This window comes from Bufo gargarizans, chromosome 3 (genome assembly GCF_014858855.1).
Source record: "Bufo gargarizans isolate SCDJY-AF-19 chromosome 3, ASM1485885v1, whole genome shotgun sequence".
In the NCBI taxonomy this organism is placed as follows: Eukaryota; Metazoa; Chordata; class Amphibia; order Anura; family Bufonidae; genus Bufo; species Bufo gargarizans.
In genome coordinates this window covers 590,909,335-590,931,032 of record NC_058082.1, presented here as the reverse complement: position 1 = coordinate 590,931,032, position 21,698 = coordinate 590,909,335, and the positions used below count along the sequence as shown (strand labels likewise).

The window sequence follows — 21,698 nt, the reverse complement described above, 5'->3', positions numbered from 1 at the left end:
AGAGCACTTCTTTAAAGGGGTTGGCCACCTTTTAGTTTTTTTAGTTTTACGCACCTGTAAAAAAAAAAAGAAGCTCTCTGACCTCGGCTGCCTAGCTGGGCCCTCCCCCTATAAACATCTACTTTGACACCGCTGGAGCCAATGATTTGACCTGCTCCATTTGCGTCATGTTGATTGGTCATGTGACGCAAGGGGGGCAGGTCGCCACTGCGGCACGTCAATGGTTGCAGCAGTGTCAAAGTGGATGTTGGATAGTGGGTAACTTGAGCGAGGCAGGGGATCAAAGGAGCCAGGATCCAGCGGTGGGGAGAAGGTAAGTATGCCAAACAACCCCTTTAATATTTGTACATAAGAAGTCAGCCTTACCCAAAAATTGAACAGTAAAGTTCTGCACAAACCTGGATTTACACAAAAACTGCACAAAATTGCCCTGTTTTAACTCGGCTTTACACAAAAATAGCACAAACGCCCCTGGTAAAATGAGTTCTCACCCGAAAGTTGCACTAAATTGCTCTGTGAGTTTGACTAAAAAAAATGCCCCATGTTATCTTGCCTTACCCAAAAGTTGAACATATTCACCCTGTGTGAACAAAGCCTTACACAAAAATAGCACAAAATCGCCCACTTGAACCAGGCCTTACCCAAATATTGCACTAAATTGCCCTGCGTTAGCATGATTTTACCCAAAAATTGTACACAATTTCCCTGCATAAACCAGGCCAGGCCTTACCTAAATAGTGCTCAAAATTGCCTTGTGTGAACATGGCTGTACCCAAAAAGCGTGCAAAATTGCCCAGCATGGACCAGAACTTTTATCAAATATTGCACAAAATTGCCCTGTGTGAGTGTGTCTCTACCCAAACATTGAACAAAACTGTCCTGCTTGAACCTGGCCTATTCCCAAAATTTCAAAGCTACCATGCATGTACATGGCTCTACCAAATTTTTTTTTACAAAATTGCCCTGCTTGACTCCAGCCTTATCCAAAAATTGTAAAAAGAAATGCCCTGCACGAACACAGCCTTCCACAAAATGCCAGCCTTGCCCCAAAAAAATTCACAAAATTACCCTGTGTGAACACAGCCTTACCTAAAAATTTGACAAAATCGCTGTTTGAGCCTTAGGGCCGTGCACACAAACGCATTTTTTGTCCATGTCCATTCCGTTTTTTTGCAGCCCGTATGCAGGAAACGACTCCGTGTCCATATGTCCGGAAAACGTTCTGCCAAAAAATAGAGCATGTCCTATTCTTGTCCATTTTGCGGACAAGGACATGAATTGTTACAGCGGATCCACTACAAAATTGATGTAACAGGGATGTCATCCGTTTTTTTTGTGGATCTGTGTTTTGCAGACCGCAAAATGCATACAGTTGTGTGCATGAGCTCTTACCCAAACATTTCACAAGATCACCCCAGCCTTAAACCGCACACAGACACCCTGTGTGAACCCCGCCTTACCCACATATTGCACAAAATCACCAAGTCTGAAGCCAGATTTAACAAAACAAAAACAAAAAATTGCACAAAAACACCCTGCGTGAACCCATGACCTTATCCAGGTGACTGATTTTCATACCCTTACCATCTTACATGGAGGATTCGGTTTCCTGTATGTCATGGTGCAGAGTATGAAATGGTACAAGAAGTGTATTGTAGCGGCGGCGCTGGGGTAACGCCCCCGGAGTTACCCCGTGTAGCACGTATAAATCTGTCTGCCTCCATTTGTCTCTGTGCTGCATTATCCGCTTCCCTCCCATGTTTTTTACCTCCTTACCGAGTTTCCTCTTGGCCCAAAGGAACATCTACTCAGCTCATTAATATGGCTCAGCAGCCACTGCCAAATGTTTAGAAGCATCAAAGATTTCCCAGGATTTTTATTTTTTATTTTTAGCTTTTATTAAGCCGTGCTCTGGAGGATGGGGGTTATACATGGTGTAATGTGTGTTCTCAGTTAACCACGTAGCACTCACTGGCTCTTAATTAAAATTCCTCTCTATGAAAAAAAAATGTAGGTGAACGTCTGTCTGTGTGTCCAAGGATTGTTCATCCTAATCCTGCTGGTTCATGAATATAATGCAAGAATTGCAGTGAAGACTGGCACTGTTCTGCAGACAGAGCACTCGGATGAGGGAGCACGATATGGAGACTCAGGCGCTTATAATTTCTGTCAATTTCATTCCATTTTTAGGAAAAATGTTGTGTGTGTGTTTTAGGGTCCTGTGAATAAGGGTTGGTCTTTTCAAGTGTTCATGTACTTTTGGAGGGAGTGAGGGCTATGAAGTGAACATGCTAACTGACCGATGAATCTAATACCATAACTGCAGTGGAGACTGACACATTTATGGACAAAGTAAAAAGATTTCTCTGCAGCTGTCTAATCTGTCTGTATCCCATATCTATCTATCTATTATCTATCTATCTATCTATCTCATATCTATCTATCAATCTATTTGTCTATCTATTTATCTATCTAATATCTATCTATCTATCTCTATCTATCTCATATCTATCTATCTATTATCTATCTATCTATCTATCTATCTATCTCATATCTATCTATCAATCTATTTGTCTATCTATTTATCTATCATCTATCTATCTATCTATCTCTATCTATCTCATATCTATCTATCTATCTATCTATCTATCTATCTATCTATCTATCTATCTATCTATCTATCATACTTGGGCAGCAGGAAATACACTGACAGATCAAATCAAATAACAGGGCAACTAGTAGATGGTGCAGTAGAACGCAGAAATCCTAAATTGGTGTCGTGTATAGTAATCTATCAGTTATGTGGCTTTTCATAGCAGCACAGATGATTTCAGGAACACATTTCATCCCCTTTCATACCATGGTGATGGACCATGTGATGAGCGCAGTGACGTCACCACAGGTCCTTTTCCTCCTGGTCATCAAAGAAGAAGACAGAAGAGAAGCCGGGCTGTGTGAACAAGTGGATAACCATGTTATAAGGGAAAATAATAAAATCTACACAACACCTAACCCAAACCCGAACATCAGTGAAGAAGTCCGGGTTCGGACCTGGGTACCAATCATGCCGATTTTTCTCACGCCTGTGCAAAATGCATTAAAACGCTTTGCACTCGCGGAGAAAAATCGCGCATTTTCCCGCAGCTCACCCACATCTTTTCCCGCACGTCACCTGCAACGCCCGTGTGAACCCAGCCTAATAGTTATCCCCTGTCCTTGATTTAACCGGAATACCCCTTTAAGAAAACATGCATTCTAGGCCAAGCATTGACCAGAATAAGGGTGCATTCACACAACCATATGTATTTTGCAGTTTGCAAAATTTGGATGATGTCCGTATTGCATCTTATACAGTCTAGTGTATACAGCTTCTATGCAGACCAATGTGTCTCCATGGTAACAGACTACAACCATATCCTGAGTAGTCTGGTCCTACAGGTATACTACCTTCTGTTTATCCCTTAAAGGGATAGTATGCATTTTGTGGTCCGCAAAACGTGAATCTGCAAAATACAGATGACATCTGTGTGACGTCCGTGCGGCACCATTTTTTTTTTTGTGGACCCATTGACTGCATTTTGCGGCCATATGGATGAGGAAAACACACAAATCATCCATGGACTTTCAGCGTCCGCCAAAAGATAGAATACTTACTATTCTTGGCCACCATTGTCAACCACGACCCGTTGAAGGCAATTACAAAAAAAAAACATGTGCCACACAGATGTCATCCGTATTTTGCAGAGCCACGTTTTGTGGACCTCAAAATACATACGTCGTGTGACAAAAGGTAGTTTACCTGTAGGATCAGACTACTCAGGATTTGTTTGTAGTCTGTTACCATGGAAACGCGTTGGTCTGCATAGGAGCTGTATAAACTAAACAATATAATATTCTTATCAAGACTATTTTAACATTTTCTTAATTTTTTTCTTTTTTTGTGGTTTAGATGCGTTGGACAAATAAGTGGACAGGCCCTTTAAGGGTAGATATCCTTTATTTCTTCATATCGTACAGGCTGCGTGCTCGCTATAGACATTCCTTTCATTGCTATTGTCCCAAATTGAATGTTTGTGCTGCTGATTCAGGTTCTCCGGATAATAAATACCCCTTAAGGACCTTTTATTCTGTAAAGAGCTATTAGCGTCATGGTTACATGTGTAGACTATTCATCATGGAGTCTAATGTTAATGTTATTAAAGTCTAATTAGATCTCTCGGGGAAAGAAATCGCTTTGAAACCCCAGTTCTCGTTAAACGGTGCGCTCTCGTATAGCGGGATCCTGCCGGCTTCCTGTGTATTGTGTAACAGATTTCACCATGGCCGGTCCTATTATCTGACGCTTTATACTATTATTATGTTATACATGTGTCGTGGCCTGTGCCGCCATCTTGTTTTTATAATCGTCTATTATTCCAGCGCGGCTTAGTCGGCCGCATTCCTCCTGCCAAGTGAAATAAACACTCTTGTTAAATTCAAAGGATGTAATCACGGCGCGTCCGTAATTTGTTCGTGTTTGTTTAGTTTTTTTTTTTTCTTTTTTGGTGATGCTCCCTTTAGGTTTCCATCTCCCGTTTCCCCTAAAGTTTATACTGCAATAAACACCCATTTCGGCTCAGGGTAGGTGCGTGACACCGATCCCTGTTTTGGCTGCGGAGTTTGGGGGCTCGTATTAGGCTGATTTTTTTTAAAAGCCATTCGAGACTAAATGTTTTTGGTTTCACAGCGACACAGAAGCGACTTGTGGTTTTCATAAAAATATAAAGATCTTATATATCAATGACTCTTAAAGGGGTCGTGTCACTAATAGCATTTATCATGTAGAACAAGTTATTACAAGACACTTACTAATGTATTGTGATTGTCCATATTGCCTCCTTTGCTGGCTGGATTTATTTTTCCATCACATTACACACTGCTCGTTTCCATGGTTACGACCACCCTGCAATCCATCAGTGGTGGTCGTGCTTGCACCCTGTAGGAAAAAACATTGGCCTTTCTAGTGGCCGGGACCATAGCGGCTGACATAGGCCGGCACTTTTTCTACAGTGTGAAAGCACGGCCACCGATGCTGGATTGAAGGGTGATCGTAACTATGGAAACGAGAAGCATATAATGTAATGGAAAAATGAGTCTAGCCGGCAAAGGAGGCAATATGGACAATCACAATACATTAGTAAGTGCCTTGTATTCACTTTCTCTACATGATAAATGCCATTTGCTGAAGTGAGACGACCCCTTTAAGGGTCCATTCACACGTCCGCAATTTCGTTCCGCATTTTGTGGAACGGAATTGCGGACCCATTCATTTCTATGGGGCAGCACGATGTGCTGCCCGAATCCGGAATTGTGGATCCGCACTTCTGAGTCTGCAATTCCGTTCCCGAAAAAAATAGAACAAGTCCTAATCTTGTCCGCAATTGCGGACAAGAATAGGCATTTTCTATTAAGTGTTGGCGATGTGCGGTCCGGAAAAAGCGGAACGCACATCGCCGATGTCCGTGTTTTGCGGATCCGCAAAACACACACGGACGTGTGAATGGACCCTAAAGGGTTTGTCCCACCAAAAAAAATTCTACATTTTTCAAAGCAGCAACTGGATCTGAATACTTTTGGATTAGCATGTCATTAAAAATGTACTATAGCCACTGAGTTGTATCTGTACAGCGCCACCTCCTGTTTGCTCTTTTTCTAATTTCTCTGTCCACCTCACTGAGGTGGACACACATGCTCAGTTTCGTTCTTCAACTGCCACAGCTGCAGCAGAAAGGACACACACCTCCGGAAAGCACACACCCACTGAGCTGCCAGCTTGACATAAATCAGAACATTTGCAGCAGTGAATGTGGAGATCTCTGGATCCATGTGAGGTACAGGGCTGGTTCTGGCTTTGTTAGGGCTCATGCACACGAATGTATTTTTCTTCCCTTTCCATTCCGTTTTTTACAGGTCCGTATGCGGAACCGTTCCCTTCAATGGGGCTGGAAAAAAACCCTGAAATGATTCCGTGGGCATTCCGTGTCCGTATGTCCTTTCCGCAAAAAAATAGAACATGTCCTATTCTTGTCCGTTTTGCGGACATGGACAGGCATTGTTACAATGGATCTGCAAAAAAAATGGATGCAACACGGACTTCACATGGATGTCATCCGTTTTTTTTGCGGACTGGAAATTACATACGGTCTTGTGCATGAGCCCTTAGAAACAGTTTGTCATGTACTATATGGTGTCAGATTTTTATTTTGTCCATTAATCATGGAGAACCTCTTTAAAGGGAGAGTCCACATAACCAAAAAAAACTCAGAATGGTGTAAATTAATAAATGTAGACATTCTCACCGATCCCCTGCCGCTCCCATTCTGATGCTTCACGGTCTCTCACTGGTCAGTGGTCCCTCCTCACAGACAGGAAGTGACCCGCCGGCCAATCGTTGGCCACAGAGGTGACCGCCCGCAGCCAGTGATTGGCTGAGTGGTCACTTCCTTTGTGTTTTAAGGAACTAGAAACTGTGTGAAGGGGATTGGTAAAGTGAGTATCGCTTATTGTCAGCCGGACTACCCCTTTAAAGTGGCAGATCAGGGGCACCCAGCCCAGAGTCTCACCAACATGGTCCCTGCCGATTGCGAGATCCATGAGTGCAATCTAGTTGTCTGTGCCACCCATTAACCTGTGTAGGTAATAACTTCCTGCGCATGCATGGACAGAGATACCATTCCCTATTGAGGTTCCCCGGAATGTTCAGCTTTTAGCAGGAGGACACTTTAGCAGATATAATTAAGCTGAGTTTGTCAGATGTAGCAGAGCTCTTGCAAAGGCCTCATGCACACAACCGTATGTATTTTGCGGTCTGCAAAAAAAACCGGATGACATCCGTGTGCATTCCGTATTTTGCGGCCCCTAATAGAACAGTCCTGTCCTTGTCCGTAATGTTTTATTTTTTTGTGGAACGGAAACGGAATGCACACGGAGTACCTTCAGTTTTTTTTTGCGGACCCATTGAAATTAATGGTTCTGTATACGGTCCGCAAAAAACCCGGAACGGAAACAGAATGAAAATACGTTCATGTGCAAGAGGCCTACATGACAGTATGTCTTTGGGCTCGTTCACACGAACGTTTTTATGCGTTCCGTATACGGGACGTTTTTTGAGTTCCGTATACGGTCCGTATACAGATCCATGCATTTCAATGGTTCCACAAAAAAACGGAATGTACTCCATATGCATTCCGTTTACGTATTTCCAATTTTCAGTTCCGTTTAAAGATAGAACATGTCCTATTATTATTGCCCGCAAATCACGTTCCGTGGCTCCATTCAAGTCAATAGGTCCGCAAAAAAAACAGAACACATACACATACTCCGTATGTCTTCTGTATCCGTTCCGTTTTTGCAGAACCATTTATTGAAATTGTTATGCCCAGCCCAATGTTTTCTATGTAATTACTGAATACTGTATATGGCATACGGAAAAAACTGAACGGAACCGGAAACACTACTGAAACAAAAAACGGATCAGTTAAAAACGGCCCGCAAAACACTGAAAAAGCCATACGGTCATGTGAACAAGCCCTTTTTCAGTGTTTTGCGGGCCGTTTTTCCCGGATCCGTTTTTTTTCCCACTAGTGTTTTCAGTTTCATTCCGTTTTTCCGTATGGCAAATACAGTATACAGTAATTACATTTTATATACATAAAATTTTTAATAGATGGTTCCGCAAAAACTGAACGGATACGGAAGACATATGGAGTACATTCCGTATGTGTTCCGTTTTTTTGGAGACCCATTGACTTGAATAAAGCCACGGAACGTGATTTGCGGGCAATAATAGGACATGTTCTATCTTTGAACGGAAAAACGGAAATACTTTTTTTTGCGGAACCATTGAAATGAATGGTTCCGTATACGAAACGCAAAAAACCTTTGTGTGAACGAGCCCTAATACATAGGACTGTACGTAAGCCTACTAGATTTCTCTGCTGCTTGATACGCTAACAAGGCAGCCTTGAAACAGCGGATTGACGAATTGGTCTGCACAGATGTAGCAGAGCCGAGTTTGTAAATGGGATGATGCATTTACCATTCCGCGTAGCTTATGGGGATATCACAAGGTGTAAAACCGAAACGTGACCGATTCAGCTCTGCTACATCTGTGTATGAACCATTTATCACAGGACGGCCTCCCCAGCTGAGAAAAATGATTCTTGCAAAGTGATGCCGATGGCTCATTTCACACTTAATTACATTTTATTTGTCGCTGCTTCCTGTGCTAACTGACCAGTTCTTTTCCCATCACTTTCAGGCTGATGTTTCACGAACCAAAGGAAATGGGGTTAATCGCTATCGCAACTCAGCAGACTCAAGGCAAAGGTCAGGGGACGGCTTTCAATTTAAGAAAACACGCTCACCAGAGCGACTATTTAGACACGCAACCGGTTGTTTTTTCTGTCTTCTGTCTTTCTTCGTTTCACTGTGTTCTCTCTTTTCTCACCGTTTTTCCTTATTCTTCATTTTACGTTTTTGTTGTATTAACTCTTTCCGCTTGACGGGTTGTAGGGCCAAAGAAAAGTCCGGAGAGTAGATTTAATGGGAAAATGATTGGTGCAGCTTTCAAGTGAATGGAACTGGGCTGCAGTACCAGATGCAGCCAGTGGAAGAGAGTGGCGCTGTTTGATGGAAACTGTGCTGTGATTGAAAGGGTGTTCCTAAGTGATAGCATATCAATATAATATTCCATTATCTGTGGGACCCCGCTGATCCAGAGAATGAAGGAGCCATAGCACTGCTTCAGCTCTGCAGCCTCATTCACTGTTTTTACCTACACAGCAGCGCTCCCCGACACTTGTATACAGCTGAACTGCGGCACATCCAGGTCCCCGAAGGCGCCATTGTGCAGGGAAAGACTGTATCGCCTCATTCTCAGGATTGTGGGGATCTCAGAGGTCACGCCCTCACTGATCCTAAAGTGACTTAAAGGGGAATATCCCTTTAAGGTTACTGCGGTCATTTATTTATTTATTTTTGTTCTCTTTTATCAACAAATGCCAAACAATTGGAATTGTATAAAATATAATATAAAAGTACAAATCCCAAATCGGACACCCTATACTCAGACCCCAGACCAGTGCATCTAAACTGAAAAAAACTCCAGACCAGATCCCCTAAAGCAGGGGTACTCAAGTACTTTTTGTAAAAAGTCCATTTACCAGACTCTGCCATCGGATCAAGGTCCGAACCGCAATGAAATGCAAAGACAACAATACCGGTGGCGCATAACGCACCGCAGAATTTTTTTTATTTTTACAATAAGCCATGCCTCTAATCCCATCCAATCCCCTTTGTGCCCCCCACACAGTAATTGTGCCTAAACACAATAAAGATGTCCCCTTAGTGCCACCAACAATATTTATGTGCCTTCCCACACAGTGTGATGCCCTTTTAGTGCCCCCCGCAGAGTAGGGTGCTCCTAAATGCATGTCCACTAGGATGTCTGTTAAGTGGCCCCCACACAGTGATTACCTCTTCAGTGGCCCCCACACAGTGATTACCTCTTCAGTGGCCCCCACACAGTGATTACCTCTTCAGTGGCCCCCACACAGTGATTACCTCTTCAGTGGCCCCCCACACAGTGATTACCTCTTCAGTGGCCCCCCACACAGTGATTACCTCTTCAGTGGCCCCCCACACAGTGATTACCTCTTCAGTGGCCCCCCACACAGTGATTACCTCTTCAGTGGCCCCCACGCAGTGATTACCTCTTCAGTGGCCCCCACGCAGTGATTACCTCTTCAGTGGCCCCCACGCAGTGATTACCTCTTCAGTGGCCCCCACGCAGTGATTACCTCTTCAGTGGCCCCCACGCAGTGATTACCTCTTCAGTGGCCCCCACGCAGTGATTACCTCTTCAGTGGCCCCAACACAGTGATTACCTCTTCAGGGGCCCCCACACAGTGATTACCTCTTCAGGGGCCCCCACACAGTGATTACCTCTTCAGTGGCCCCCACACAGTGATTACCTCTTCAGTGGCCCCAACACAGTGATTACCTCTTCAGGGGCCCCCTACACAGTGATTACCTCTTCAGTGGCCCCCACGCAGTGATTACCTCTTCAGTGGCCCCAACACAGTGATTACCTCTTCAGTGGCCCCCACACAGTAATGCCACTTAATTCCCCGACACTGAGTAGTATCCTTTAAGTGCCCCCACAGAGTGATGCCCCATATTACGTCTAGTTTAAATACTCATCTACCCCATGTTTCCTAACTATCAGCCTCCCCCGCTAACTCATCGTTTGTTCAACACCGGCAGGCGAGAAGACATTACGCCATCGTGCCTTCTGCACTGCGCCACAGATAGCACGGGACGGTGCTCTGCTCATAGTAGATATGCCCCTTAGGCCTCTTTCACACAGCCGTTTTTTTTTTTCCGTTTATGGGCCTTTTTTTGCGTTCCGTATATGGTCCATATGCTGAACCATTCATTTCAATGGTTCCGGAAAAAAAAAAACTGAATGTACTCTGTGTGCATTCAGTTTCTGTATTTCTGTTTTTCCGTTCCGTTGAAAGATAGAACATGTCCTATTATTGCCCGCAAATCACGTTCCGTGGCTCCATTAAAGTCAGTGGATCCGCAAAACAAAAACGGAGCACAAACGGAAATGCATCCATATGTCTTCCGTATCCGTTCTGTTTTTGCAGAACCATCTGTTGAAAATTTTTATGCCCAGCCCAATTTTTTCTATGTAATTGCTGTATACTGTATATGCCATACGGAAAAACGTAACAGAAATGGAAACAAAAAACGTAACAACGGATCTGTGAAAAATGGACCGCAAAACACTAAAAAAAGCCATATGGTCGTGTGAAAGAGGCCTGACACTAGATATGCCTCCATAGTGCCCCCATTACACTAGATATGCCCCTTTAGTGCCCCCTCACAATAGATATTCCTCCTTACTGCCCCCATTACACTAGATATGCCTCCATAGTGCCCCCATTACACTAGATATGCCCCTTTAGTGCCCCCTCACAATAGATATGCCTCCTTACTGCCCCCATTACACTAGATATGCCTCCATAGTGCCCCCATTACACTAGATATGCCTCCATAGTGCCCCCATTACACTAGATATGCCCCTTTAATGCACCCTGACAGTAGAAGTAGACATTCCTCTTTAGTGCCCCCTCACAATAGATATGCCTCCCCACAGACAATATGTCCCCCCCCCCCACACTAGATATGTCCCTCACACTAGATATGCCCCTTTAATGCCCCCTTAGTAGATATGGTCCTTTAGTTCCTCCTAATAGTACATATGCCCTTAGTGCCCTCACAGTAGATATGCCATCTTGATGCCCCCTCACAGTAGATATGCCCACTCAGTGCACGCACCAATAGCGGAAGCACTACTTACCTAGCTCCCACTCTGCTGATGACCGGAGCACCACACCCTGGGGCTTGGGCTTCTCTCACTCAGCGGGCCTGATGATGTCATTTCATTGCACCTGCTGCTGCGGTCGGAGAGCTGCCGGCTCCCTGCTTCACCATGGTATTAAGCTGTATGTGCTTCCTCAGGATGAACATGCAGCTGGAAGCGGGACATTCAGGGGTCCGGACAGCGGGCATCCGAGGTCTGGATTCGGACCGCGGTCTGCCTGTTCAATACCCCTGCCCAAAAGTAATACAGACCTCCTAAACATATACATCCCTCCAGTCTACAGCGGCGGAGGTGAGTATTCAGTCAGGGAACTTGACTGCTCTTATGGCCGGTCTCTCCTTTTTCCATGAGCATCCTGGATACTTTAGAAGATTTTTTTAAATATGCATATTCCCCAACTGAAATAGTCACCCGTGTTGGCACCCTGCCACCTGCCGCATTGGCTTGCTGTGATGATATGCCATAAATGTCTAAGAGATGTTATTGAATGGGTTTAGTCTCTAGCAGTTATTGATGTTGTTTTTTAAGTCGCCAGTCTACTTTCTTCCCTCTTCTCTTTTAGTCAATTTGATTGCAGGTCTTGAGGCCTATGAAGGATTTCCCTTGACCTGGAGGGATGTTTATGACGTCACGGGTCAGGGCCTGTCCCACCTAATGATTCACTGGTCCCTAGTAAAGTGATAATCTGTTCTCATGAAGACCACATCCGTCATTGGCCGTAGTAGAGAAGGTCACTGTACGTTCACCTTGGATAGATCCAGAGGCATACCTTGAAGATCTTGGGCCCCAATGCAAAATCTGTAAACCACCTTCTCACCTGCCATTTATATAACTGGTTGTAGAGGGGCCTTTGGACCCCTACAGACACCAGGGTCTGAGTGTAACTACTACTTCTACATCCCCTATAGATATAGCCCAGATGGTATTAATATGGTAAAAGTAAAAAAAAAAATACCCATTATGCCTCAGGATGAAGCACAGATTTTACTTTCTTTTTTTTTTTACTGCAAGAGTCATCCAGAGTTAGCACTTTCCTTAAAATGTCATAAGAGATTGTTTCTTGTGCCTGTATCCAACTGAAAAGGACATGAGTGTGGAGCATCACGAGGAGACCCATCAGTAATGCTTGGGCTGTTTTCAGTGACTTAGTTTGGCTGACAAATAGGAATCCTCTTATAGTGCTCCGTCGTGTCCTTTTCAGTTGGATACAACCTCTCGTCACTCCGGTTTTCTTGCAATGCTCCGCCCTCACGTCTTTTTCAGTTGGATTCAACCTCTCATGACAATGGCCCGTTAAGTGTAGAGGACTATTTATAAATTTATTCTAATGGAAAACTCAGAATTTTTCCCTTTAGTATCATGTAACATGTTAATATTGAAATGCCATGATTTGCATGTGATCGGGTTGAATGTCTGTATGCAGGTCGGGGTGGAAACGACTGGCTCAGCCCTAAAGGAGGTGCCTTAATGACATTGCTTGTCACCATTCCCGTGTCGTCTCCACTGGGGCAGAGGATCGCCTTTGTACAGCACCTGATGTCCTTGGCCGTTGTGGAGGCTGTGAGGACGCTGCCTGGATATGAGGTATCCTTTATCTGATGCTCCATTGTTCTGTATGTCTCTAGTAGGGGTGGGCGATATGGCCTAAAATCTATATTGCGATATAATTTTAAGCATGTGCGATATGCGATTATATATCGCGATATATTCTATATTTGGGGGGGGGGGTTACTTTTTATTTAATAACTATTAGCCTCCTTAGGTGCTAGAACCCTTGTCCTATTCACCCTAATAGAGCTCTATCAGGGTGAGATAAGACTTCACACTCTCCCTGCTGCTCTGTGCATAGCGCACACAGCAGCAGGGAGCCGACTATGGCAGCCAGGGCTTCGGTAGCGTCCTGGCTGCCATGGTAACCGATACACTGCTGGGGCTCTGATCAGAAGCTGCCACTACCACCAATGATTTAATCGTGTGGGGGGGCGCAATTAATATAATACTTAGAAGGGAGGGGCTGTAGCCACTGCGCCACCAATGAATATAGTTAATATGCCCGAATACAAACGTAGCCTGCATGTGCCGGCCATATCCCATACCTGGCCTCTATTACTGCGCGCCGTGATCCGCCGCAATTAACCCCTCAGGACCTGAGTGGTTAATTGCGGCAGATCACACGGTGCACAGTAATAGAGGCCGGGTATGGGATATGGCCGGCATATGCAGGCTACGTTTGTATTCAGTCCCTCCCCTCCTCCTCCTCCTCCTCTCTGTTCTCATTGGTGGCGCAGTGGCCACAGTCCCTCCCCTCCTCCTCCTCTCTGTTCTCATTGGTGGCGCAGTGGCCACAGTCCCTCCCCTCCTCCTCCTCTCTGTTCTCATTGGTGGCGCAGTGGCCACAGTCCCTCCCCTCCTCCTCCTCTCTGTTCTCATTGGTGGCGCAGTGGCCACAGTCCCTCCCCTCCCCTCTTCCTCCTCTCTGTTCTCATTGGTGGCGCAGTGGCCACAGTCCCTCCCCTCCTCCTCCTCTCTGTTCTCATTGGTGGCGCAGTGGCCACAGTCCCTCCCCACCTCCTCCTCCGAGTCTGTTCTCATTGATGGTCAGCGGCAGCCGCACACAGTGGGGAGGGAGGGACTCCCTTCTTCTCCATTGTGCCGGCTCAGGAGAACATTGTGAGTGCCAAGAGCGGCGTATGCCATGTTCTACTGCGATCTGCGATATGGCGATATAAACAAAATCTCTATCGTTGGCCAGATTTATATTGTTTATATCGCATTTCGTCTATATCGCCCACCCCTAGTCTCTAGTAAATGGGCCTGTGGACCTCCCTCCCATGAGTCCTGGTAGCAAGTCAACCTCTGTAGTCCTAGATATAGTGGGACTAATTGGATTTTATTAGAATTTTGGAACAACCTATAATTAATTGATATTCTGCATTTGGAGAATGGCCGTGTTTTACTGCATTAATTTATTTAGAAAAATCTGATTAATAATGCAGGTTACAGTGGATGGAGGGAAAGACTTTACTGATGCCGAGCTGTGCTTCCTCTTCTCTGTTTCAGCGCCGTGTTAACAGAACATGTAATGGACGACGTTGTTGCTACAGACGTTTAGTTGTGCTAATAACAACCATTTTAAACCTGCTTTATTAATCAGATTTTTCTAAATACATTTATTCAGAAAAACATGGCCATTCCCCAAAGGCAGAATATCAATTCATGATATGTTTTTCCATAATTCTTGTAAAATTCTATTATTCCCCAATATTTAGGCCCCTCATCTATAAGCTAGTGCAGAGAGTATCTACAAAGAGCATCTCTCTCTCTCTGGAGGACCTGGCATGCCCCGTGCATTATATGGACTTCCTATTGGTTTGCATGAGCCCCATGTAATGCTTTATTTCCCCTGTGGTGGCGCTGCAGGGAAGTTGAACATTTATTACCAGGTTCTCCCATAGATCGGAGCCGATCGCTGATGAGCTTATTGTCTATAAAAAATGGATTGTCCAAGGAGGACAACCCTTTTAGACTTTGAGAGGCCTTTTTCTAATTACGGCGTGATAACGGCGAGCGCAGGAATACCTTCCAGTATAATAGAAATTTAACCGCGTTTATTGGAGGAGTCAGCCGGCTTCATCACCTCGTAGCTTATTCTGCTGCTTTTTTTTGCTTTTTTCTTCGGGGGGATTTTTTTTTAAATTTAACACCAGCATATGTTTCCCATATTCCCTAAAACCAATGACTTCCGCACATTTACACTATGTCTTTTTATATACTTCACGTCTCTCCTTCCAGCTGCCATCATTGGCTGGATCAGATCTTCACGCCTTGCGTCCATTTATCAGCCGGCGGACTTAAGGTTAGACAGAAGGTTGAAGTATCAGCCCAGTCATGGCTGATTTCTCCAGCTTCTTCTCAATCCATTCACCTTGACGCGGCGGTTCTGTAATCCAGCGCGTCGCTCGCTGCCTCCCGCTGCTGTTCCCAAACCTCAAACATTTTTTTTTTTCCCTTTTAAATCTTTCTAAGCCTTATGGGGCGGGTATCAACGTCTCACCCCGTAGGGAGCTCTCTATGAAACGTTAGCAGCCCCGCCGCTAAATGTAAGCAGATGGACCCGCTTTGAAGAATGCCACGGTCGTACAGACGCGCAGGAGGAGTAGAGAAAGCTCCGTTGTGCTTCACCTTTCCAATATAAGCAAGGGGAAAAGGGGGCATTACAACCGGCGCTGGGCCTTGGTGATTGAAGTGTTCGTCGGGAAGCGATAGATTTCTATTCTGCATATGCTCTAATACAAAAAAGACATAAAAAGAAAAATGTATATATAGATATAGCAGAGCCGAACTGGACATTAGACATACCGTAACATTTTCCTATGTGTTACCTGCCGTTTTACCTAGCACCTATGCACAAATGGTGTCGCACGCATAGCTCTAGGCAATAGTGTCTATGACTTTTAACCCCTTGAGCTGTTTTTTTTTGTTTATTTTTTTCATGGCTGCGTTCCGAGATCCATAACTTTTTCCATCGCTGAATGGTGGCTTTTTGGCAGAAAAAGTTGTCAATTTTAATGGCACCATTTTGGGGTACATATAATGTATTGAGCCAAAAAATATTTTTTTTATTTGTGGAGGGGAAATGGAAAAAAAAAACATAGAAATTTAGTAATCTTTTTGTTTTTATTGTATTTGCCATGCCGTCTATATGATTTTGTATACTTTGTGTATGTTTTTACTACATTACTACATATTTATTACAACTTGTTCAGACCCACTAGGGTACTTGTCCCTGACACTTAAATATTACACTGCAATACTCCTGTACTACAGTATGTTATGCCTGGCAGTGTAAAACCGACAGGCAGACCATTAGGACCCGTCTGTATATGGAAACCTAAGTCATAGAATAGCAGAACTATTATTATAATTATTTATTTTAAAGCGCCATTAATTCCACGGCGCTGTACATCCAGCTGCGGTTACACAGAAATAAAAAACACCGTAAACCATAAACTATCAACAGATTGTTACAGAGGGGTAGAGGACCCTGCCCGCAAGAGCTTACAATCTATAAATTGTTGTGGAAGGTCACTGCTGTAATGTGCTGGGGGCGCTTATCTGTTTATCTGAGCCTAACGTTCTTCCTTTATTGCTCCTTTACAGGATATTGAGTTAAATTTGAAGTGGCCGAATGATATTTATTACGGTAATCTGATGAAGGTCGGGGGAGTCCTGGTCAACTCGACACTCATGGGAAATATGTTTCATATACTGATCGGTATGAAATGCCTAGTTTAGGATTTTGACACTTTATGTTGACCTTATACAAGGCCTCCAGTGGGTTCTTTTCTCAAAAAGTGGTGGCCTCTCGCTGGGATCATTTATGTTTGGCGCGGTTCTGACCTCTGGGCCCACTACCTATTGTGAAGGGGACAGTGGTTGCATCTCCTTCATTGTTTTTACCATGCAGAGCGGCCACCCAATTATGCAGGGAAGGCTGGGTAGCCCTGTTCAAGTGAGTGGAGCCGGATCCATGGAAGGAGACACATTTCCACTTTATTCTGTCAGTTGGAGGGGGTCTGACCCCCCCCACCGATTATAATATTTTAGCTTTACTTTTTGAGATCGTAAAACCCCTTTAAATTTTGTCACAACAACATTCCTCGGATCCTGTACTCCAGGGATGCTCAACCTGCTCTTGCAAAACTACAACTCCATGCATCCCCTAATAGCTGTAGGACGTCCAGGCATACTGAGAGTTGTAGTTTTGCACAAACGGAAGGGCTGCAAATTGGGCATCCCTGCTGTACTCCATAAAAAAAACTGCCAGCAGGTGAGCAATGCTTTGGATCAACACTGCTGAGAAAACTGAACTGCCGAGGCATATACTGTGGCTGGAAGAGTTGTCATGGGGGCATGGGTTAAGAAGCTCTCCTGAAATGTGGCCTGTAACCTCATTTGCACATGCGCAGTGAAGGGAGGTTTACTGATCTTAGCTTGGCCAGCCGCTGATTTCTGCTGAGGTAAGGAGGGCTATTTGCAGGGTTGATATATGGGGGCCCTTCTTGCAGAGTACAAGGAACACTAGAGTCAACAGATTTTTTTTCTCTGACTAATAAAATATTATCTCTGAAAAGGGAATAAATTCTACATTTTTCACATCCTGGAGAACCATTATTTTGTCACATGGCAGGCAAAGGGACCGTTCTACGACGTGTGAACACTGCAGACATCTCCCCGTAGCTTAGATTCCTGAAAATATGCGAATGTGATATTATGACTCTGGGATATTGGAATTTTCCGTAGGGGTTATCAGATTTATAAATCCTCGGGTGACTGATTTCAGTAGATAGGGTGTAATTCTTCTTTTCTCCTGCGGAAGCAGTGCAGGGAAATTTTACATTTACTGCCAGGTGCCTTCACAAATTAGAGCTGACCACTCCGTGATCGGCTTAACGTCAGGGGGCCTCCTAGACAAAATGGACATCTGCCTTGAATGATTTGTACTGGAAGCCTTCAAAATGGATTCGTTCCACCAGAGGTTATCATGGCGATCCGAACTGTTGGCATTTGCTATGTTATGTATGCTTATAATGCTTTATATTCTACTATTTTTTTTTTCTCCTTTTCTGCTAGGTTGTGGGTTCAACGTCACTAACAGTAACCCAACAATCTGCATCAATGATCTCATCTATGAGCACAACAAGAGATATGAAACAAATATTGATCCGCTAAGGGTGGATACCTTGATAGCCCGGTCTGTGACCGCTCTGGAGAGACTCATTGATATTTTTCAGAAGAAAGGATCCAATGGTATTCTGCCTTCCTATTATAAATATTGGATACACAGGTGAGTGTGACGGACATTGTTCAGGGACCCTTTGTTTCCTGTGGGGCAAAAGTTCACTGGCTGAAGACTTGCGTGAAGAAATATCTAGATAACTTATCATAGACTTTGCCTATTCTTTGGTCTGGGATTAGGCACTGCTTATTCTGAATGATACAGGTGTCACTCATATTTCTAGCATCCATCATCAAGATAAGGGCATTGTCTGTGATTGATGGGTAAACAAGGCCCTCTCCTTTATCATGGGCACGTCACTGGCTGAGGCGTCCATTATAATATTCGTCATAAACAAGTTACGGGGACATGAAGAACTTGGTCCATATACAACACTGTGCTGGTATTGGGCTTGGCAGTAGAGGGGTGCTTTGTACAGATTGACGACTAATTTTAATACGTTTTGGGTGGCCACAACTGCCTTGACCATTGCGATCTCAGATGTAAACTACGGTAGCCTGTTTCGGCAGAGGAACAGGCTACTGAAGTTCACCATATATGGCATAACTGGACATTGCTGCCTTTGGGGATCCGACCCGTTTCCAGGATAAATACCCGATTTCGGTCCTTCATGCAAGAATTTGTATCCAGTCAAAACCCCAAACGGGATAGAGCAGTGCGCGGCCAAGTCCATCTATGCCAGATTCGGTGAACTACGTTAGTTTGTTCCTCTGCTGGAACAGGCCACTGGATTTCTCAATGAAGATGTGTTGCAGTCACAGTGTATATAACAATGGGTATCACGACTGGTCCATATTGTCCGATTTGGACTGTCCCATATCATGTTGTGGTTCCTCCTTCAGGTCTTCCAGTTGGGGGAGGTCAATGTTTTTAGAGTCTTAGCCAGGATGAATTAATAATGAAGTCTACCCTGACTTTGGACACCATATGCAAATAGATAGTTCTTAAAGAGGGTTTTCCACCATGGTCATTTTTAATACATTGAGAGGATGTATTATGATGGTTCGACCACTGGGACTCCTAACAGTTGCTAAAATGAAGGAGTCCTGTCTCTATTCTAAGCTCTTCTCTGGTTCCCTTGGGTTTTGGTTGGCTTTTCTGGTGAGACACATGGTCAGTTCATAGACTATAGTGGGCCTACCATACTAGCGGGGAGCTGTGCTTCCAACTTTCTTTGTGGGAAGTTCTACAGGATCTACACCAATCTCCAGGACTGTTCCTCCCCATCTCTTGTCACTAAAGAACTACAGTTTTATTCTTAAAAAAGAAAATTCAGTACAATCTTGTGACATTACCAAAACCACTGACAGGATGCAACACACATCACTACCACTGGGTGGCTCAACATGGACACATACAGCATCGACATCTCATGGTAGAGTATCGCAAAATCATGTTTTTATTTCAAAGCTGGACATCTCACGAATCACATCTTGGTATACGTTCAGCCAACAGCTAGGGATGGAGGCATCTATATCTACTTTAATGGTGAGCAGTCTGTCTATTGGCTTTCCTTAAAAGGGTTGCGCATCTTTGGGGGGGGGTTAGTAAACACAAGCCCTTCCCCCCCCGGACAGACCTGTGCTGGCTCCTGGCTCCTTCTCTCCCCAACCTTTGTGGCTCCACTGTGCTTTCAGGATGTCAATTTCCATTTCGACACTGCTGCAGCCAATCTCTGGCTGCAGCGGTGACCTGCTTCCCTTACGTCACGTGATAATTTTACATGATGCAGGGGGAGCAGGTCACCACTGCGGCCAGCGATTTGTCTAAACGGATGGTAGGAAGCCCAGCAGAGCAGCCAAGGAGCCAGCATTAGGAAGCAGCTATGTATCCTTCTCTTTGCAGGTGCACAACCCCTTTAAGTGCCCCTATACGCACAAATCTGGCCTGGTGTTTTTTGCTCACTGAAAAAAACACATAGAAATCATATTTTTTTTTCCATGCCGCATGCAGATTTTTTTAGCTACGTTTTTTTTTTCTTAAGAACCTTTTATTCTGGATTTTGTTCCATATATAGAAGTTGTCAAAATTCCAGAAAAAAAAAACACCAAATATTCGACAGGCTGAGTTTTTAAACTAAAGCAACAAACTAAAAAAAAAAGCCACCTAATTAACAGAAACAGCAGCAACAAAAACGCTTGTGTGTCCTGCATTTCATAGATCTTCAGCTAACATCTGGAGATGGCATTTGTACTGCAAAAAACACCAAAAACAAACAAAAAAAGGAATTAAAACAGCAAAAGTGCAGAAAAACTAAGCTAAATTTTTTTGTGTGAAAAGAAAGCTGGAGGCATTACATACTGTAGTGATACACTGATGAAAAACCTGTGGGATAGTAATCACGATTCTAATGAAAATGTATGAATACCTTCATTTTTATCTAATTATCTCCAAAAACAAATGATATCTAACTTCCCTTTTATAACATTCCGAGCCTGGGCGGAGCTTAGTGATCACCTGACTGTACCGGCCTGTGTTAGTTAAGAGCAGTACCGTATGGGGGGGGTTGACACAATCTGTTGGCCTGGGAATAAATATTGATAAATAATCTAAAATATAAAAATAAATACATAAAAAAGAAGATTCTAGCCAATGATTGCTGCTATGTAGAAACCATACTGTAACACTGCACCCAAGAACACAAAGCTGATACGCTCTACTGACAAAAACCAGATGCCAACACTATGTTATAGATGATGATTCTCCATTATTTTGGTGGGAGTTAACCCTTCCCCCTTTTGACTTGTGTCTGTATTTGTTTTTCGCATGTCTTTCAGTGGGCAGAAGATTCGGCTCGGCGGTGAGGACGGCCCTTTAGTTGAGATTGTTGGACTAGATGACTCCGGGTTTCTTCAAGTTCTCCAAGATGGGAAAAATATTGTCACTGTCCATCCAGACGGCAACTCCTTTGACATGATCAGAAACTTGATTATACCGAAGCGCTCCTAACCCGTATTTCTCTTAAATATAGACATTCCTGGAATCGGTGGTCGGCTTGGTCGCTGTCTGAAATAGATATATTTTTAATACCCCCCCTGGATGGGTGTAGGTGATTTCCTTCATGTATGGATCTATTAAGCCTCTAAAACTTCTATAGTCTGGCGCAGTCTATTGGATGCTCGGAGCTGTATGGAAATACTCTATATTATTACAATGGACTGACTCATTTAGGGACTTGTCTACAGGTACTTGGGAGTTTTGGGGGGGCTGGATGTAACTTAAATGATACTTTAGTTAACATGCAAATAAAGGAAAATTATACCAATGGTTCTGCTTGTCTCATCACTTAAGTATATAGATCGTTAGGGTTCTTCCTCTGTTTTATGTAACTAAAGCTTAAAGGGCTTCTGTCACCCCACTAAACTCATTTTTTATTTTTTTGGGGTACTTATAATCCCTATACTGCGATATATCTATACATTATGTTATTAATCATTTTCGTTCTGTAGATAAGGCAAAAAACGT

The 21,698-nt window shown here is 43.9% G+C and overlaps 1 protein-coding gene across 4 annotated transcripts in view; it reads left to right on the top strand.

The window, feature by feature from the left end:
* LOC122932980 (biotin--protein ligase-like) overlaps positions 1 to 21,489 on the top strand; it is a 176,383-nt gene extending 154,894 nt beyond the window's left edge. For all 4 annotated transcript variants that reach the window (XM_044287682.1, XM_044287683.1, XM_044287685.1 and 1 more), the window contains exons 8-12: positions 8,300 to 8,367; positions 12,858 to 13,018; positions 16,595 to 16,709; positions 18,068 to 18,281; positions 21,011 to 21,489. In XM_044287682.1, the coding sequence (XP_044143617.1) occupies positions 8,300 to 8,367; positions 12,858 to 13,018; positions 16,595 to 16,709; positions 18,068 to 18,281; positions 21,011 to 21,182 (730 nt within the window). In that variant the 3' untranslated portion in view covers positions 21,183 to 21,489. The remainder of the gene's footprint in view (positions 1 to 8,299; positions 8,368 to 12,857; positions 13,019 to 16,594; positions 16,710 to 18,067; positions 18,282 to 21,010) is intronic.
* Positions 21,490 to 21,698: the final 209 nt, after the last annotated feature.